At 43.1% G+C, this 19,002-nt stretch overlaps 2 protein-coding genes, 1 pseudogene and 1 gene segment (V, D, J or C); 3 read left to right on the plus strand and 1 right to left on the minus strand.

The window, feature by feature from the left end:
- On the minus strand, nucleotides 1-9,609 carry LOC146552797 (uncharacterized). The gene is made up of 3 exons (XM_085254315.1): nucleotides 9,152-9,609; nucleotides 8,079-8,360; nucleotides 1-4,930 (listed from the first exon to the last, which is right to left on the minus strand). Exons 1-3 carry the CDS (start codon nucleotides 9,321-9,323, stop codon nucleotides 4,089-4,091), a joined length of 1,296 nt encoding a protein of 431 aa, XP_085110441.1. The 5' UTR covers nucleotides 9,324-9,609; the 3' UTR covers nucleotides 1-4,088.
- A 2,900-nt stretch (nucleotides 9,610-12,509) lies between these two features.
- Nucleotides 12,510-13,774, plus strand: LOC146552798 (T cell receptor alpha variable 18-like; annotated as a pseudogene). The gene is made up of 2 exons (XR_014889476.1): nucleotides 12,510-13,242; nucleotides 13,364-13,774. The product of XR_014889476.1 is annotated as a T cell receptor alpha variable 18-like (transcript).
- A 97-nt stretch (nucleotides 13,775-13,871) lies between these two features.
- LOC146552799 (T cell receptor alpha variable 3-like) lies at nucleotides 13,872-15,811 on the plus strand. The segment is given in 2 exon segments: nucleotides 13,872-14,153; nucleotides 14,238-15,811. Coding segments are annotated over 2 exon segments (435 nt in total).
- Nucleotides 15,812-16,724: 913 nt separating this feature from the next.
- Nucleotides 16,725-19,002, plus strand: part of LOC146552800 (uncharacterized) — a 49,798-nt gene continuing 47,520 nt past the window's right edge. The window contains exon 1 of the mRNA XM_085254116.1: nucleotides 16,725-16,867. The gene's annotated coding sequence lies outside the window, so the exon portion shown is untranslated. The remainder of the gene's footprint in view (nucleotides 16,868-19,002) is intronic.

The raw sequence follows: 19,002 nt of genomic DNA on the forward strand, positions 1-19,002 counted from the left end.
GCCATCTTTAGCGGGAAAACACTGATTAGTACCTGTACATAAAATAATCAGCTGAAAACAATTTCAGTAACATCATCTTCACTGTAGCTTTCTCTCCACTACTGCACATCAAGTGAAACACACAAAAACACTCAAAGTTAAAGACTTAAAAGATGTGCTTCCATTCAAGGTCAAGCTCTCAACCAGCCTCCACCCACAGCTTATGTCTGTAAATGTTAAATGTTCACAATCGCACGTGAAACTTATCAGGACAAAACATTTATTAGTGGAAGAAAAGAAAATATGTCAAAATGAACCACAAACCAACTGTAGGAACGTTTAAACACAAAGAAACAAGAACAGTTATTAAATAAAGTCATTTAAAATGACTCATCAGATTAAGCTTATTGGATAAAATCTGTTGGTTTTTTTTAGCAGGTTTATCTCTTTAAGGTCAAAAATGTTACATGAAGTGATAAATATAACCAGGAACTCACACGAGCCCATCAGCTGAGTGATGCTCTCCTTCAGATACGTTTGATGGAGCTCATCACTGTTCCAGCTGTAAATCTAATTGACTCTGCTGTGAGGCCCACAGTGACAGCAAACCCACAGAGATGCTCCACTAGAGGGCGACATCATCCAGTAGGCGGGGCTCTCCTTCTGCACTGTGTTCAACCATTGTGTCAATAATAAGTGCTGCTGTGAAGAGAACAATTCTCAGACTGAATGTTGAACATCAGCTAGTTTCTCCTGTTGATTTAAACCTTGTTGTACAGATGGAACATTGGCTGTGGATTATTCTTGCTGCTCTTTTCTTTGGTGAGATACAAACATCAACATGTTTCCTCTGCTTAAATAAATGTGTGAGTCTGATTAATGGTGAGTTTTTAATCATGTTTATTGATCCATCTCTTCCTCTGCATGTTCTGTTCTTCCTCAGAGTGTAAAGGAGAAGACAAAGTGATCCAGGAACAAGGAGATGTCATTGCTGCTGAAGGAGACACAGTTACACTTGACTGCAAATACGAAACAACTTCTGCATACGCATATTTGTTCTGGTACAAACAAGAAGTTAACAAATTTCCAAAATATGTTTTAAGACGTGACACAGCATCAGAGGACAACGATCAAGAGTTCCCAAAAAACAGATTTGATGCTGAACTCAACAAGACATCAGTTCCTCTGAAGATCCAGAAGCTTCAGCTGTCTGACTCTGCTGTGTACTACTGTGCTGTGAGGCCCACAGTGACAGGAAACAGCAAAACTCTGTACAAAAACCTTTGGAGCAAAGACAACAGAATACTCCACAACATCCACTAGAGGGAGCCACACACTGTTAAACCTCTGATTCTTGTGTCATTGGACTGATGACAAAGACAACAGAGAAATGAAGCAGTAAAGATCAGAGACAGAGACAGAGCTGCTGTGGAAGCACAAAACTGTTTGATTGGCTGATCCAATTAGTCCCATCACTTCTCTCTAGTCTAAAAGAAAAGTTGATGCAAACACAAAAATCATAGGACCCTGGAATGAAATGATATCAATGATACTGTCCTCTGTGCTCCAGGCCTGGTGCCTCAACAGAAGGATTGTAGACAGTAACTGCTCAGCGGACTTACAGGCCATTTCAATTAGGTGTAGGTGCTTCTGTCTACCTTGCGAGCTCACTGCAGCCATACTTACCATTGTTTACATCACCCCTGATGCTGAGGTGAGCTCAACACTCAATCACCTCCAACTTGTTATCAGCAGCGAGAGCACTCTGTTGTTGTCGGGGACTTTCATGAGGCATGTTTGAAATCTGCACTCCCCAAATTCCACCAACATGTTGAAGGTCCTACCAGGGGACAGGACCCTGGACCACGCTTGCAGAGCCACACCCCTCTCCCACCTGGGTGTCCTGGTCCTGCTCAGTGACCCAGTGTTTTATGTTGGTTATTATTAAGTCTTTTTGTCTTATTTTGAATCTCTAGTCTTTGGTTTCTGTCTGTGTTCCCTGTCAGACATATCCCCTTGTCAACTCCGTGTCTGTGTCGTTTCCTGTTTTACTTCTGTGTCCTACATCACTGCTCTGCTTTGCGTCCATTGTCTCGTTGTGTGTTCTAATCTTTGTGAGGAGAGAAACTGGAGAGAAGCTGCAGATGTCGGCCAGGACGTGCCCGTTGTCTCTGTGTGGATACAATCCAACAGGAAAGGACTGAAAGAAACAGCTGGAATCCAGATCTTCTTGACTTTATAGTCCCACATGTCAAAAATGTTCAGGGAACAAGACAAAACGTTCACTGTGCTGGCCTTGGTTGCTCCTCTGCTGTAACTTGCTCTGATTTCTACCTGTGGGCTCCGCGGGCCAAATCTAATCATTCCAAGAACCAGAGGCAGTGGCAGCTCCAAAAGGTCCCGGGTGCCTTCTTTTACACTTCTTTGCCGTTTTGCCTCCCCCACTCACTCCTCTGGACATGACAGCTTCTGAGATTACATCTGGTCTCATCCACCGTGACATCCGATCATTGCTGCTGACGTCTATCGACCGATGTCCAGCTTATCATCCTCTCTGAGTTTATTACATACAGGACTTAAAACAAAGCTTAAACTTTGAAATCACTTCATCTCATTTTCTTCTTTTTGATGTTTTACTTCACATAATTTGCCAAGAATTCAATCACACATGAAGGTTCAGTCAGATATGAATATTTTATGGACATAAATATGATTTAATTAATTAATTTATCATGAAGTCCGTCTCACATGAACAGATCTCTTTAATTCAGTTATGTAGGAACACTCTCTCACTCTTTCACTTCAGAACGATAAATCTAACTTTCTCTGAACACTACAGACCTCAGGACGCTCTGTGCTGTTTACATTGTTTTTGTTGCTCCCTCCTCAAACACATCTGGATAATGAGCAGAGTGAACATGTTTATGTGGTTCATAGTGATGCATGTCAGAGTTTACATGGATGAATGATGCTTGGATCTGTGAATACAATGTTGTACAGCAGTCCAGCTTCCTGTGGCTTAGTTCATCAGACTTTGGACCATTTCAGATCTTAAGCTCTCATTAGAGCTCTGAAACGCTGAACTGGACCCAGTTAAACATTAAAGCTTACAGTCCCAAAGTCTGATCACAGATTTGCTTTAGTCTGCAGCAAACAGATTCATTTTATTGTTTTTGTAATAGCTGCAATTCATCCATCCACACATCTTCTTCCACTTATCCGGGGCCGGGTGGCAGCGACAGCAGCCTAAGCAGGGAAGCCCAGACCTCCCCCAGCCAAGAGATACAGGCTACGTCCACACTAATGCGCTTTTGTTTTAAAACACATTGTTCACAGCCAATGTTCACATTTTGGACAGAGAGGACAGATGGTTTGAAAGAGGAGTGAAAGAAGCATCTATGGCCACTGTGAGCGACCATCTTTGAACAGAGGCGGGGCTTACGACACCAACTCTCTGCCATCTATAATCCAGTTTTGAGATCCTTCCCAGACCCCTTAACGCCCACTCACATCCTGGGCCATCTGACCTCAGGAATTCGCATGATAAGGTGGGGCCAGGTTTCACAATGAACACACCCGAAACTCTGGCTGATTGGGACCCACACCCAGTTTCCCACCTTGGGTCAGGTGATTAGAGGATCATCAGGGGGTCCTTTTGTCCCTCTGTGGGGGGAAACTCCCACTAGGTTTATATCTGGGACTCTCCACCATTTGACCTTAGAACTGAAGAAGCTTCTCGGATGAGAGGTGAAACGTCTTCAAGCAACTTAAAGAAGTCCAGACGCTTTTCTTTGCAAGCTCCTTTGACTACGATGACCTGGATGACTGAGAACCTTCACAGACATTTAAAACACATTGTTTTCTCTCCATTTTGGCCTCCTGTCCACACTGAGACGGCGTGTTCACTGATGGAAAACGCAGCGTTTTGAAAACGCTCTTGAAAACGGTGCTTTCACGCCGCAGTGTGGACAGTGAAAACGGAGACTTTCTAAAACGATGAGCCGCAGCACCAGTCCATCGGTCGATCTCCCGCTCTCTTCTCCCGTCACAAGTTACCATGGTGATGTAGCCAGGTAAAAAAGAACACGTGTGATGAAAACATCTGACCTTTACAACAACATGTGTGACTTTTTTACATGTGCCGAAAAAACATTACGATGTCTGAAAGCTTCCCCGCATGTTTCACAACGATATGGTTTCTCGCCTGTGTGAATTCTTATGTGATCTCTTAAATGAGAGTGACATCTGAACCATTTCCCACACGTTTTGCATTGATATGGTTTCACACCTGTGTGAATTCTGGTGTGCGTCACTAAATTACGATTACTTCCAAACTTTTTCCCACATGTTTTACAAGTATATGGCTTCACATCGGAGTGCGTTCTTAGGTGCTTCTTCAAAAAGCTGCTGCATCTGAACATTTTTCCACACACTGTACAAGCGAACGGTCTCTCACCTGTGTGGATTGAATAATGATCCTTCATTTGATAATTAAACTTGAAGGTTTTTCCACAAACATCACATTTTAAAGACTTACTACTTTTATCAAAGTTACAGTGACTCTCTGACATAGCGGGATTTTCTGCATTGTTGTGACTTTTGTGTCTTTCTCTACTTGATCTTGAATCTGCGTTCTTGTTTCCTCCCAGATCTTGACTGTCAGCTACAGCAAAGTTGTGAGTGAGGAGCTGCTCCCTGCCTGCTTCTGGTTCACTGTGCTCTCCTTCCTCAGCAGCAGTCACCATGAAGGTATCCGTCTCCTCCTTCAGTCCCAGCTGCTCTCCCTCCTGACTGCTGCACAGTTCCTCCTGTTCCTCTTTAATCTGTGGAGGTTCTGGTTCCTCCTGCTCCACACTGGAGCTCCTCTCCTGGTTCCAGAGCTGCTGCTCAGGGAGAACCTCCTCCTCCTCCTCCTCCTCCTCTTCCTCACAGACAGGCTGCTGTGGGACATCTGGAGGGACAGAAGGAGATAAGAAAAAGAAAATCATCTGAGTAACTATTACTAATAAAGTATAATAATAAAGGAGAATGGCCACAAATTCAGGCTGCGAGAGTGAATTGTCCCACTCCAGAATAAAGCTCATCAACAGAGGGACATCAGCAGTAAGGGCAGAGCGAGGATGAACTACCAGCTGCTGTAGAAAGGCTGTAATAAATATCCTGCAATGAGCTGATAAATAACCGGTGAGGTCTCAATGGATCCTAATCTGTAAGATGAGGGTTAAAAACTGAGAAGCTGAATAATTCACTGAACTAAGTAAAAATAAGTTGCTGACAAACGTTACTAAATGGAAGCAGGTGCAACAAATCAAACGTGAGTTACATCCAACATTCTCCAGCATGTTTATAATCACATCACAGGAAACAGAACTTTTGACCTTCTCGATTCATCTCCATAATGTTCATAACTGCTGTGATCCTTTGTTCATTACGTGCTGCTGGCTTTTGGGTGGCTCTCAGCACATTCTAGCTTTAGCTTCAACCACTTTGCCTTTGTTAGCTTCTTTTAAATGACCATAGGTTTTTTTATTAAGCATGTTTTCATGGACACGCCCTAATAGCTGAACTAAGGGGAAGTTTGCATCTTCACTCACAGTGAAAAGCTTCCAAGCTAACAGCATGTTAGCATGTGACAATTTGGCTAAACCACTGTCTATGGCCAACTGCAGCCCGCGGGCCATTTTTAATTGATTAATTAAATTTATAAATAGCATAGAATAAGGCCGCACTTCAACTTTTGCTTGAGTGTATTGCACTTCTTCGTTTTAACACCAGGGGAGCTGCTGTTGATCAAGGCTCCACCAAAAAGGACAATCACAGAAGAAATGTACCCCAAGTTACTAAACAGGTCAGAACCAAAGAAGCCAAAGGTAGAAGGTGAGTGCAGAAAATTTCAGACACGGTGGGAGAGTGAAGATTTCTTCAAAGAACTCAAGTGTGTCTGTTTGATCTGCACTGAGACTGTGGCAGTTATGAAAGAGGATAATGTGCGACGTCATTATGAAGCCAAACATCAGGCCTGTGCATCCGACACTGGTGCTGAGCCAGAGCAGACATTAACTCTCCCGCAGGGTCAGCAGCAGTATTTATCTCGTGCTCGAAAGGTCCAGGAAAAGGCTCCGATAGCCGCTATGAGGTCGCCCAACTCATCGCGAGACATGGCGAGCCTTTTTCAGATGGAGACCTCATAAAACACGGCCTCGTTAAAGTCACCGAAATAATGTGGAAAAAGTGCAGAACTTCAACAACGTCAGCGTGTCCAGAAATCCAGTCGTGCGACGCACTGAAGACTCGTCAGCCAACATTAAACTGCACCTGTCTGACAAAGCTGTGCTTTTGATTTTGACTCCATCGCATGTGATGAGAGCACCGACGCCACAGACGCCGCACAGCTGCTAATTGTTGCTGGGAGTGGACGAGAGCACGAGCGCCTTAGGTGAGTAAAACTATATTCCACAGTAGCCGTGTGTTAGGTGCAGGTACACATGCTTCAAATATCAGTAATGCGCATCGATTCTGTCACTACTCTGCTTTTGTGCACCACTTTCTTACCTGCGTTTTCCTTGTTAACACACAGAGCACACACCGCTGTGCACAGCGCATGCAGTCAGCTGATCTCATCTGATGCACATCTGCTCCTTGATCAAGTGACATTTGTCCGGGTTTTTGGCACGAGTGGCGTCGGATCAGCACCGCAGCTGGACGGCCCGATTTACAAACCCAGCGCAGCTGATACTCACCAGAATAATCTGCTAAAATGATGCACTCCTGTTATTAAGCCCAGTTCAGTCTGTTAATGTTGATAACTGTTTCAAACGGACGTTAACAGGTGTGTTGCTGAGCCTAATAACTTAAATAACAAGCTTTATTTATTGCTTTATTTATTGCTTTTTCTCTGTGCTGTAAATCTTCAGTCCAAGAAGAAATCTGAGGCTGCTGTGAAAACGAGCTGCCAAAGCTTTTTCTGGATAAATCAACAAAGATCCGTTTATGGAAAGATGGGATGAAGGCAGTTTTGTCTTTAATTATATTCAACAATATAACATATTTGACCACTTTTAAGTGATTTTTCTAACTTTAATACAGTAAAGTTAAGGTTATATACCTCATTTCTAGTAACTGGCCCCGCCCCTCCTATATTTTTATGTATGTTGGCGTCAGTGAAAACGTTTGGACACGCCTGGTTTAGGGCTGTTGATATAACCATATATATCGGACGACGATATAAAAACATGTCGTTTGTTTCGTGGTGTCGTAAAATAAACGCCCATTAAGTTGATTTTTAATTATGATTTTAGTGTTTCAATAGTAACCAAGTGAAAAGTGATGGAAAACCACCATCAGAGTTCAACAGTGATTCAATATCAGACTCTAACGCTGTTCCAACAGAACTGCCTGATGTTGATTTAACATTGTTTCAATGGATATGTGCTCTCCCGTCATGTCCCCTCATGTAAAATGTGCTGTTCTTCTTTAAACACAAACGTAAGTAACAGCTGATTAACATTAAAAATCTTTGAATTCGAAGGAAACCTTTCCTCCGGGAGCAGAAACAACATGCTGACACATGTGAACAGCTGAAGGCTGCTGCAGCATTGATCAAATTAGGTTTTTAATATCGATTCTCTTCCAAACCCCAGCAGTCCAGTGTTGATTTTAGGGGTCTGCAAAAATAAAATAGCAGCGTTCTAACGTCTCACCTGCTTGTTTTTACTCAATAAGCAGCGTGAGCTGTGCATACATGTATACGATTTTTATTAAGAGAGATTAAGCTTGTGTTTCCTTCATGAAGCTTATTAGACATTATGAAACAGATCAAGTGCTCAAAATACCTTTTTCATACATCTTTTTTCTTAAAGAAATCTACTACGTCACGTGTAATTTCCATTGCAAATATTAATCACAGTTCAGCAGGGATGCAGTAAAAACTCTGTGTGATGTCATCAAGTACGCTGCTGCTCAGCTGTGGAATGATCGCGCTGTTTTCTCGCACTCTCGGGAAGTCCGGACTCCCGTGTGAACTTACGAAGTCTGGACTGGCTGCACGAGTATTGAGAAACGGCCCATGAGTAAAATTCCTCCCTCAGAGGGACACTCACCTGTCCTGTGCAGCTTGATTTGGGGTTTCCAGGTGATATCCAGCAGTCTGCGCTGACGCTCCATCTCTTCCTCGTACTGCACAGGATCATTATGAACTTCAGGCTCCTCCTTCAGTCCCAGCTGCTCTCCCTGCTGACTGCTGCACAGTTCCTCCTGTTCCTCTTTAATCTGTGGAGCTTCTGGTTCCTCCTGCTCCACACTGGAGCTCCTCTCCTGGTTCCAGAGCTGCTGTTCAGGGAGAACCTCCTCCTCCTCCTCACAGACCTGCTGCTGTGGGACGTCTGGAGGACAGAAGAAAGAAGTCACAACCACAGAAACATTAACAGGACTTTACAGCATGACTGCGTCGCTCGTGTGTGAGAGTAAAGCCGTCCAGTCAGCTGTAAGTCACTGATCTCAGATCTGCATTTATTCAGACGAACATCTGGAAGGTAAAGCCCCCTCAGCACAGCAGCAGCACCGCACTGCCACTACAGTTCATAAATTCAATATTAGGTGTCACTGTGCCGAGCTGCACATTAAACTCTGTGTCACTTCTTTCAGTCGCGTCCGTGACTCTGAACAACAACATGGTGGACTTTGTTGTTCTCACACGTGTGTAAATGTGACCACAGGAACCGTGCACGTGCTGTGTACCACTTTAGCTTTTATGTGACATCATCACAAAGGGCCCGGGCGACCACTCTGACGTCACTGATGGAGAAATAAAAAAGACGTATTGTTATGACGTTAACACTGAACTCTTTACAGCTCTGCAGAAGAAGAAAGGAAACCAAGGAAAAACCTTTTCAGGCTAGATTACTGAGTTTAGAAGGTGCACCTGAACGCACCATCAAACACACGTTTCACCGCCAAACAAAAAGTTTTTCAAACGATTCACAGGATTGAGTGATGGATCCAGGTCAGAGAAAAGCTCAAATCCAGGCTGATTTCAGCGCCTGCTGTTTGAATGCAGCGCAGCGCAGTCCTGTCCTCTGTTTGCTCTTTGTTAGCTCACATCTCCAAAAAGTCCTCACAATCAGAAACGTCCCGCAGAGCTGTGATCAGGATCCTCCCTCAGAGGGACACTCACCTGTCCTGTGCAGCTTGATTTGGGGTTTCCAGGTGATATCCAGCAGTCTGCGCTGACGGTCGATCTCTTCCTCGTACTGGACGATCGTTTTTTCAAACTCCAAGAATATTTGTTCAGCAGCAGCAGTTAGTCGCTCGTTGATGAACTCTCTCAGATACTGAACTGAAGGCATCGTTGCTGCCGCAGCTCACACACTCAGCTCACACAACAACACACCCGGGTCAGTGACGGTATTAGTGCCTTTCCTTTATTTACTTCCGCCTGTGTCACGCGGTGAGGTTCCGGCAGAGCACGAGTGTTGCCTTTAGTTCCTCTTCAAAGTGTCAGTTTGTTGCAGTAAATAAATAAAATGTTCTGAGCTGCCGTGAGAAGAGAAAACAGATCCATAAAGACCTCTGTGCAAGCTCCGTGTTTGGCTGTTTAACTTTCAACAGCAGCACGAAGCACAAACTATGCAGGATCTCCTGCAGACACACCAGCTGTCATCAGGATTTAACAGGAAACATCACATGAGAGCAAAAGCAGCTCCTCCTCCTGACTGCAGAAACCTGTCTGACTCCAGCTGTGAACATCAGACCACTCACAGCTAACTCCCAGTGAACATCACTTCCAACATTTCTCCTCTGGAAACATGGAAAAACTGGCTGTGATCTGGATCTTTGCAGCTCTCGTAGGTACGTATGTTTCTGACAGGAACACCTGAAATTCAAAGACATGTTTACAGCGTTACAGATTCAGTTTGGACTTTCTTTGAGCTCACTGTGTTTTTCCAATGATGGACATGTGACTGTGGAACAGAGCTGTAAATATAACATGTTGTTTCATCAGCAGGTAACAGCTTGGAAGATGATATTACTGCCAGCAGTGCTGAAGTGTTTTCATCAGAGGGCCGTACAGTTACTGTGTCCTGTAAATATTCAGTTCAAGCCCAGAATCTCCAGTGGTATCGACAGGATCCTGGATCAGCTCCTCAGTTCCTTCTCCTCATCACTGATACGAGTGAGCCGAGTGTGCTGAGAGCAACCCCCCCAAACCCTCGACTGACTGCTGCACTGGACAAGGAGAGAAATCGAGTCAATCTGGAGATCTCCTCTGCTGCAGTGTCTGACTCTGCTGTGTACTACTGTGCTCTGCAGCCCACAGTGACAGGAAACAGCAAAACTCTGTAAAAACCTTTGGAGCAAACAGAATACTCCACAACATCCACTAGAGGGAGCCACACACTGTTAAACCTCTGATTCTTGTGTGACTGATGACAAAGACAACAGAAACGTGACTATCCAGTTCTGGGACCAGGAGTTGCAGTTTTAACAGTCTTCCACACCAGCTTATTGTGTTTTTTTTATATTTTTTTATTTTTAAAACTTTTTTTTCCAAAATTTAAAACAAACACAAACCCCAAAACAAACAAAAACAAACAACCATGCACTTCACAAAAACCACAGGTACCAAAAGCTACCAAAACATCAAACCTACTTCCAGTGGCCGCTGCACTTTAAACGGGAGTAGCTCAGACGTCAGAGAACATCCAAAAATTACAAGTTCAGGCTGTGCAGGCTTCATATCTGCCTCAGAATACCAGTCAAACATTTTAGAACAAAAGTCATGGAACAACGGACCTTCTGCCAGTCTACACCTGTCACACATTGGGGAGATAGAAGGATAAATGTTGTGCAGTCTGGCCTTAGAACAGTGTAACCGGTGGAGGATTTTAACTGAATTAACTGGTGTCTGCTGTTTATAGAGCAGGAGTGGATTTTAGACAGACACTTACTCCGCATAGATTCAGGCACCTTCATCCCCGATTTATTCTCCCAAGCCTGCCTAATCCCAGCTGTATGCACCACAGCAGAATTACCAAATAACTGTACAATTTTGGTGATATGATGTCTGGAATCAGGTCTTGAGTATTTTGTAGATGCCATGTTCTGACGGTGGAGTTGCAGAATCTTTAAACTTGGACTGGATGTAATGCCTGACCTGCAGATATCTATATAAATGTGAATGTGGCAGATTATATTTCCCTTTTAGTTGACAAAAGAAGAAAATGTGTTATCAACATACAAATCCTCAATAGACACTAAACCCTTTTCTCTCCAGTCATGATACGTCTTATCTTGCCAAGAAGGCATAAAATCATGATTAAAACACATCTGTACAGGTGTGTCTGGCAGTTCCAGAAATCTTCTCCTCTGATTCAAGATTCTAACGGTTTGTTTTAATTAAAATATTAGCAGCTCAGGAGTAATGTCTGAAAATTGGCAGGCTCAGCCCTGCGTCTCTCTTGGATTTCTGCCCTCTTGCCATTCCAAATATAGGACGTTGGCAGCTAATTCATGACCTTCCATGCGGTTCTGTAAGTCAGTCTGTACGGATAGCACCGACTGGAACTTGGCCTCAAAAGCATCAAACCGTTCATCAGGTCTCTCCAGGATTGATTCAGATGTTGTCTTACATATTTCCTGGCACATGTCCTACATTTCAATCTTGTCATCTGTGGTGACAACTTTAGGCTCAGCCAAAGCCCTGCTAGCGCAGCTATCATTAGCACCAAGCTCGCTAACATTAGTGCTGCTAATGTATCTGTCGATGGTCTTATTCTCGCCCAGGTTCAAGGCTTTCTTCAGCAGTTTGAGATGTGCAGGGCAACGATTAAGCCAAAGGAACCAGTTGATTATTTAAGCTCCTGAATGGTTTTATCTTGTGTTGCATGGAGAGCTCAAACCCACGCGTCTACATCATACACATGTGCACTAGCCTTCCAACCAGCTTATTAATCTACCAGCGACCCAGACAGAGTTTTCATTCATTTTAAAGCCTGAAAGCTGTTTTATTTGCTATCATCTATCGTCCACCTGGGCCTTACACAGAGTTTCCATTGATGGAAGGACTCGACCAAACTGGAGCAGGGCCAAGCGATGGGTTTGGTGACTCACCCCCAGTTGCCACAGATGCGTCCCCAGTAGGGTGTGGTCCACGAGGGCTGTGTGGTCACCAGCCATTGGACCAGCCATTGAGAGTCACAGCACATAAATGTGTTGGAGCTGCAAGCTGTGGTCCTGCCATGGTCACAGCAGCCTACATGAAGAGCCGGGGGGCCTAGGCTCCCCCCTCCTCTCCAGGATGGCTACCAGGCTGTGGCAGTGGGATCACCTCCTGTTCCACTCACTGAGAGCAGTTCATGTTCCAGGGCCATTGAATATGGCATCGAGTTCTGGAGACACAGAGACACAAAAAGAAAACTGATGATGATAAACTCTGGACTCATGTTTTAAAATCAGTTTTGCTTCACAGAAACTCAGGAGGTTGTGAGTAGAGCAGCTCCACAGTTTGATCAAAGTAATGTTTGATTCATTTTAGTATCACTGCATTTATAACTGTTGAATGATTGTGGCTGAGCTGGGTGCTTAGTTAAAGTGTGTGCTGTAGAACATAAAGGATCATTCCCAAGCAGTGAAAGCAGCTAAAAAACGATCCAACAACTAAAACTGGTCCATTCAGAAAAGAGCTGCTGTTAAAAAAGTGCTTCTGCTGGTGTTCTTGTGGTCAGCAAGCTAACTAATGAAGCTCTGCAATGTGAAAGTGTTATTCACAAGCACACAAAAGCTGCTCTCTAAAACCTTCAACACCAAACAGTGTGAACTTTCCATTTAAATGAAGCAAGAAGAACTGTTTTTAAGGATGACTGGGACATAAAGTTTACCAGGACAGCAGATACAGCACTTATTTTTCACTGAACAATGAAGGAGGCAGCTTTCTTCTGGCAGTTCAGGAATAAACTGCAAGAAGTCTACACTGACCTTTCACCCTTCAGTAAAGGCTCAAACTTGTGTAGAACTATTGCACATTTCTGAGGGGGAAGAGGAAGTGAGAGAAGTCAGACTCAAAGAGGAGACAGAGGGCGACATCATCCAGTAGGCGGGGCTCTCCTTCTGCACTGTGTTCAACCATTGTGTCAATAATAAGTGCTGCTGTGAAGAGAACAATTCTCAGACTGAATGTTGAACATCAGCTAGTTTCTCCTGTTGATTTAAACCTTGTTGTACAGATGGAACATTGGCTGTGGATTATTCTTGCTGCTCTTTTCTTTGGTGAGATACAAACATCAACATGTTTCCTCTGCTTAAATAAATGTGTGAGTCTGATTAATGGTGAGTTTTTAATCATGTTTATTGATCCATCTCTTCCTCTGCATGTTCTGTTCTTCCTCAGAGTGTAAAGGAGAAGACAAAGTGATCCAGGAACAAGGAGATGTCATTGCTGCTGAAGGAGACACAGTTACACTTGGATGTAGATTTGAAACTAGTGATACAAGCCCGACTTTGTTCTGGTACAAACAGAAAATGAATGGCTCGCCAAAACATTTACTTCGACGTTTTTTTTTTATCAGCAGATAATTCTGAAGCAAAGGACAGATTTGATGCCGAAGTCGACAAGAAAGAAAAATCAGTTCCTCTGAAGATCCAGAAGCTTCAGCTGTCTGACTCTGCTGTGTACTACTGTGCTCTGCGGCCCACAGTGACAGGAAACAGCAAAACTCTGTACAAAAACCTTTGGAGCAAAGACAACAGAATACTCCACAACATCCACTAGAGGGAGCCACACACTGTTAAACCTCTGATTCTTGTGTCATTGGACTGATGACAAAGACAACAGAGAAATGAAGCAGTAAAGATCAGAGACAGAGACAGAGCTGCTGTGGAAGCACAAAACTGTTTGATTGGCTGAGATGAAGTTACAAAAAATATTAGAGCTCCTCCCACCTGAAAGTGAAGATGCTGCTACTAGTGTGTAAAGCAGGAGGAAGTGAGAGAAGTTCAAATCCAGATCAGAGAGGAGGAGCAGAGATTCAGGGAGGAGCTGAGCTGTTACTGAACTAGAAGAGAGAGAAAAACCTCCACATTCAACAGAGTTCAACACAAACCATAAACTTTACCTTCATTCAACATGTTGTCTTTGGACTATTTTGCACTTTCTTTACTGATTCTCACCATTCTAACAGGTACGTTACAATCTGTGTGTTTAAAGAAACACATTTGAATTGTGATGATTTATAAAAGAATAAAACATGTTTCTGTTCCTTTAGGTGTCAGCTGTGAAGATCTCACTCCAACCAACAAAGAAGTGTTCAGTGTAGAAGGCAGCACTGCTACTCTGTCCTATAGATTATCCAGAGAAGCAGCTGGAAACGATCGCTTCCTCTGGTATCGACAATATCCAGGAAAACCACCAGAGTTCCTGATCTCTCATTTACCATCCGGAGAAGTGATGAAAGAAGAAATCTCTGGACTGTCTGTTAATGTGAGTGAAGATAAAACACTGATGACTCTTCAGATCTCCTCTGCTGCAGTGTCTGACTCTGCTGTGTACTACTGTGCTCTGCAGCCCACAGTGACAGGAAACAGCAAAACTCTGTACAAAAACCTTTGGAGCAAAGACAACAGAATACTCCACAACATCCACTAGAGGGAGCCACACACTGTTAAACCTCTGTAGCTGTAATTCACTTGTTAAAGGAGAGATTGTTCATATAAATGAATCATCCACCATCGTTGTCCTCGCTCTTCACTGCAGGTTCTAAAAACCTTCCTCAAAATGATCAGATGTGCAGATCACAGCCTGATGTTAGCAGACCTGTTAGTGACACTTTAAACATCAAAGCAGGACGTTTAATCTTCATCCATCATTTTTTGCTTCCCAGATATTTTATTCCCACAGATGTTTCATGAATATAAGAAGATCGTCTCGTTAGAGCCCAAATGTGGTGAAATTCTCATGTTTCAACAGTAAACAAAGGTAATAATACACAATGCAGTGGTATGGTTTCTTCCTTATGTACGTTCAACCCATAGCAGAGATGATCGCTGTCACCTTGGTCTGTCATGCATTTGAGCAGTTTTTAGCTCATTTAGAAAACAAGATTTGTGAAATGATTATTTCCTGATGATCGTTTGTAAATCTGAAACAGTTTCTCTGAAAACAAACAGAAACCAAGCTGCTTTCCTTTGATGTGTTTTGACTTGTTTTGAAGATTTGAAATCAGACATAAACAAATAAATCATACGTCTGTAGGGGAATATGAATATAATAAGATGGTGATTTCTGGATGTGCTCCTGAGCTCATGCTCTGATTTTAATGCTGTCTGAAGATCACAGACGTCCAAATAAATTTCTCCAGATTCTCTGAATCATTTGATGAGATCATCTTCTGTAGATGACGAGATATTCACAGTGAGGAACATTAATCACGTTATAGATGCTCTTTTCTGCTGATTGGGGAACAGAGAAACTCTTAGATTCTTCTTTGTACTCGATCATGTGACTGACCAGCTGACAGTTAACCTGGTTAGCTGCTGCATGTTCCTGTCAGCTGTTTGTTTTTAGCACCACTTACTTTGTTGAGCTGTCCTGTTGCGATGTTGTGTTTCCATCAAATTCACAATGAGCTCATATTTTTCTTAAAATGGTTCATTTTCTTATTTTAAACTTTGATATGTTTGTGACTAAAACATGATCATAGTATTCTCATTTATTCACATTATTTGAATGGAGCTCAAACAGATGCAGCTCACAGATGTAACAGAGTCACTAGTGCACAGTGTTTGCTGGGTGACAGACTGCTAACCTGTCACAGAGCAAACACTTCTCCATCCAACCTGTGACTGATGTTCTGCTTTTTCACTTTCAGATCGTCTCTTGGTTGAGGAAAAATAAAACACTATTTTTTAATGTTAGCTGAGTTTGGTGTTGAGAATCTCACACGTGTATTTTTCTTCATAGTTATGTAGGATGCCTGAAATATGAACCTCAGTGAAGAGTTCATGGGTCACAAGCTTTAGATCAAAGTGGGAGCACATGTTATGTTTGGCTATTGATGGTTTCAGAAGAATAATCATCAGTTATGTCACCATGGCAACAAAGAAGGACATCATTATTTACGAGGAAGTATATGTGCACAATACCCCGAGTTATGCTCGTAGTATTCACTTCTTTTCCAGCCTCTTTTCACTATCATTGTAGTTTTAGATGAATACATTTATCACTTGTTCCTGAAGCGACGGTTCCATTAGTCTGTGTTTATCCTCAGACCTGCTGTGCTTTCCTCTGCACTGTTGTATCTGGCTCGACTCATGCAGGAAAAGTTTAGAAGACACACAATCAGAGGAAGCTCTACAACACAAAGGTAACATTAATGTGGGGCTAAGACTGCGTTTTTAAACTTTTACTCCACTGAGGTGTATTTCAGATGAAAAGTCTAAGGAGCTTGGAAAGAAAAGAAAAAGAAAAGACGACGTTTCACCTCCAACAAAATTCTTCAGTTCTGGGGTCAAATGGTGGAGAGTCCCAGATTTAAACCCTGAGAGGGACAATGCACCCGCTGATGATCCTCTACCTGATCACACGAGCCAAGGTGTGAAGACGGTTGTAGGTCACAATCAGCCAGGGTTTCGGGTGAGCTCATTGTGAAACCTGGCCCCGCCCTATCATGTGATAGGGTGGAGCCAGATCTCACAACTGCGTTATAGATGACAGACAGTTGGTGTGGTAAGCCCCGCCCTCTGTTCAAAGATGGTCGTTCACAGTGGACATAGATGTATTTCAGATGAGAACAAGCAGACTGATAGAGTTTAAAATGCTCCCAGATGTGTGTGACAGACACACTGTGGTGAGAGGAGAGTACTCGAGTACAGCTGTGGACCTGAACAACACATGCAGGTACTGTGCTGAGGTGCTGGCTGGGATTGGTGTCGTATATGTTGTAGAGGCGCGGCATGCACACAGGATCCAGGTGTGACTCATTCATCTTACGTTGCTTTTACAAACATGTCGTGTGAACTGTGTCTGTGGGAGATTTCACTTTGAACTGTTTTCATTGTGACTGTCTGAAATATCAAAGAGGGCAGTTTCAGTTTGTAACACATCGTGCGACTTTATTTGGAGTCTGTCCTGTGCTGCGTGCAGATTGCTTTTCATTTCTGAGTATTTCCATCTTTAATGCATTCAGTTCTCAGTTTGCTTGTTGTCAGTTGGTGTGGTATCTCTTTAAGACAACCCAAGTCGAGGGTTAATGTTGTCATCAGTATGCGCCTCTGCCCTCTCTGTGATTGTGTGGACATGTGCTTGCACGCTAGTGCACGAGGAGGGACGGATTTTATGTTTTACCTCTCCAGACACCTTTGTTTGCAACGTTATGTGTTGTACGAACACTCTGCACTATGTTTGTTAAGCTGCAGCCGTTCAACCGGGCTTATATGGTTGACGAAGAGAAGGTGTATTAAAGAACACACTGTGGAATTCCCACTGCCGGTGTGAGTGTGTATTCTTTTGACTAGCCTGCTAAGTGTTTTGCCGCCTCCTCTCAACCACTAAACACAACCTGACGTTACAAGCTGCAAACAGTTCAGTTCATTGTAAAACAAACAAGCTTAAAACAGAAAAAGAGAGGAAGAAAGTTAAGATGTTCTGTTCTAAATCTGTTGTTTCTACAAACTAAAGTGAGAAATGTAGGAAAACACATGGTGAATAGTTTTTAATTACTGTACCAACCCTTTTTAGTTTTGTAAATATTGGCTATATTGAAAGGTCTTATTTTATTCTTACTTTGTTTTGGAAATTTATTTGAGAATTAGGCTGTCCAATTAAGATAGATTTTGTGTTGTAAAGATCTGGATAAAGAATAAAAAAAAAATTCTCCATTTCTATTTTTCAGTTTTATTTTGCAAGACTTGGTGAATTGTCTTGGTGACTCGGCCTACCCTTTTGAGTTTTGTTAATATTGGCAGTAGTGAGAAGTATTATTGTTGGGTTTGAATATATTCGATATAGGCCATCCAATTTAGGTAAATGTCATGTTTTTAGTTGTAATAACCTGATGAGGAATATTTTATTTTTTGTTGTTTTATTTTTCAGTGTTCCCCCTGAGGAATTGCAACGTTGACGTGGTCAGGGGGGTTTGTGTGGCTCAGTGACCCTAAGAGCTAGATCAGCAGAAGCTTATCCTTCAGGTGGGACACCCAGGTTAGTCAGGTCTTATTGTAGAGGCCTGACAAAGTGCAATCCAATTACATGACAAAAACAGTTATCCAGAGCACCACACCACTGCCACCCCTTTCCTGCCTCCGTTGCCACCACGTGCCCCCTTTACATTTCTGTCTGCCCCCTCATGTATGCCTGTCTAGAACCAGCTCATAGATGGTTTTCATGTCCATGATGTCTCTGCTGGTTATGTTCATGTCCTTCCTGTCAGAAGTATCATTACTGAAACAATCATTCAGGCTGGGAGTCGGGATTAAGCCGAGGTAGAACCAACTACAGTTTTGTTGCTCCTCTATTGTTGACATTACGGCACGTGTTAGTCATGCAGAAACACGTATGTGGCGTGGGTGTGGTCTCTGGCCAGCTGCAGAGGAGGGGTGACGCAGTGAGCTCCTGGGGCGGCGTAGGGGCGGGGTGAACAGGTGTGCTGGGATCTGACAGTGATTGTGTCTCTTTATATGTTGGCAGTGACAGTCGGAGGAGGGAAGCGGACGTGACAGCAGAGAGAGAGCGGGAGTGTCTGTGTCCCAGTAAAAACCACAGTATTAAATAAAAGTTCTGCTGTCGTAATATTCGCTCCAGCTTATGTTTCTTGGGTCCAACGTTACAACGTAAAAAAAATTATCCTGACTTTGACACAGAGTCAGTCTGAGTGAAATCTACTGAAAATGTTGTGTCACCTTTAAGACTTTTATTTTATCATTTATTGTGAATCAAAATAAAAACGTTCTTAATCGGATCGCTCACCCCATACCGTAATGTACAGAATAGAAGAGAATCAAAAATCAACGCGCAGCAGTGTTCTGCAAACCTTA

Source organism: Mchenga conophoros, linkage group LG18 (assembly GCF_057382185.1).
Source record: "Mchenga conophoros isolate Kocher_MC1m ecotype Shallow Benthic linkage group LG18, M_conophoros_male_GT1.1, whole genome shotgun sequence".
Taxonomy (NCBI): domain Eukaryota; kingdom Metazoa; phylum Chordata; class Actinopteri; order Cichliformes; family Cichlidae; genus Mchenga; species Mchenga conophoros.

Excerpts from the sequence above, each read along its gene's own strand:
- LOC146552797 (XM_085254315.1), bottom strand. The coding sequence starts at position 9,323 with ATGCCTTCAGTTCAGTATCTGAGAGAGTTCATCAACGAGCGACTAACT. Across the intron at positions 8,361-9,151 it reads AATCAAGCTGCACAGGACAG|ACGTCCCACAGCAGCAGGTC; the intron begins GTGAGTGTCCCT and ends TCTGTCCTCCAG. Across the intron at positions 4,931-8,078 it reads AATCAAGCTGCACAGGACAG|ATGTCCCACAGCAGCCTGTC; the intron begins GTGAGTGTCCCT and ends CTGTCCCTCCAG.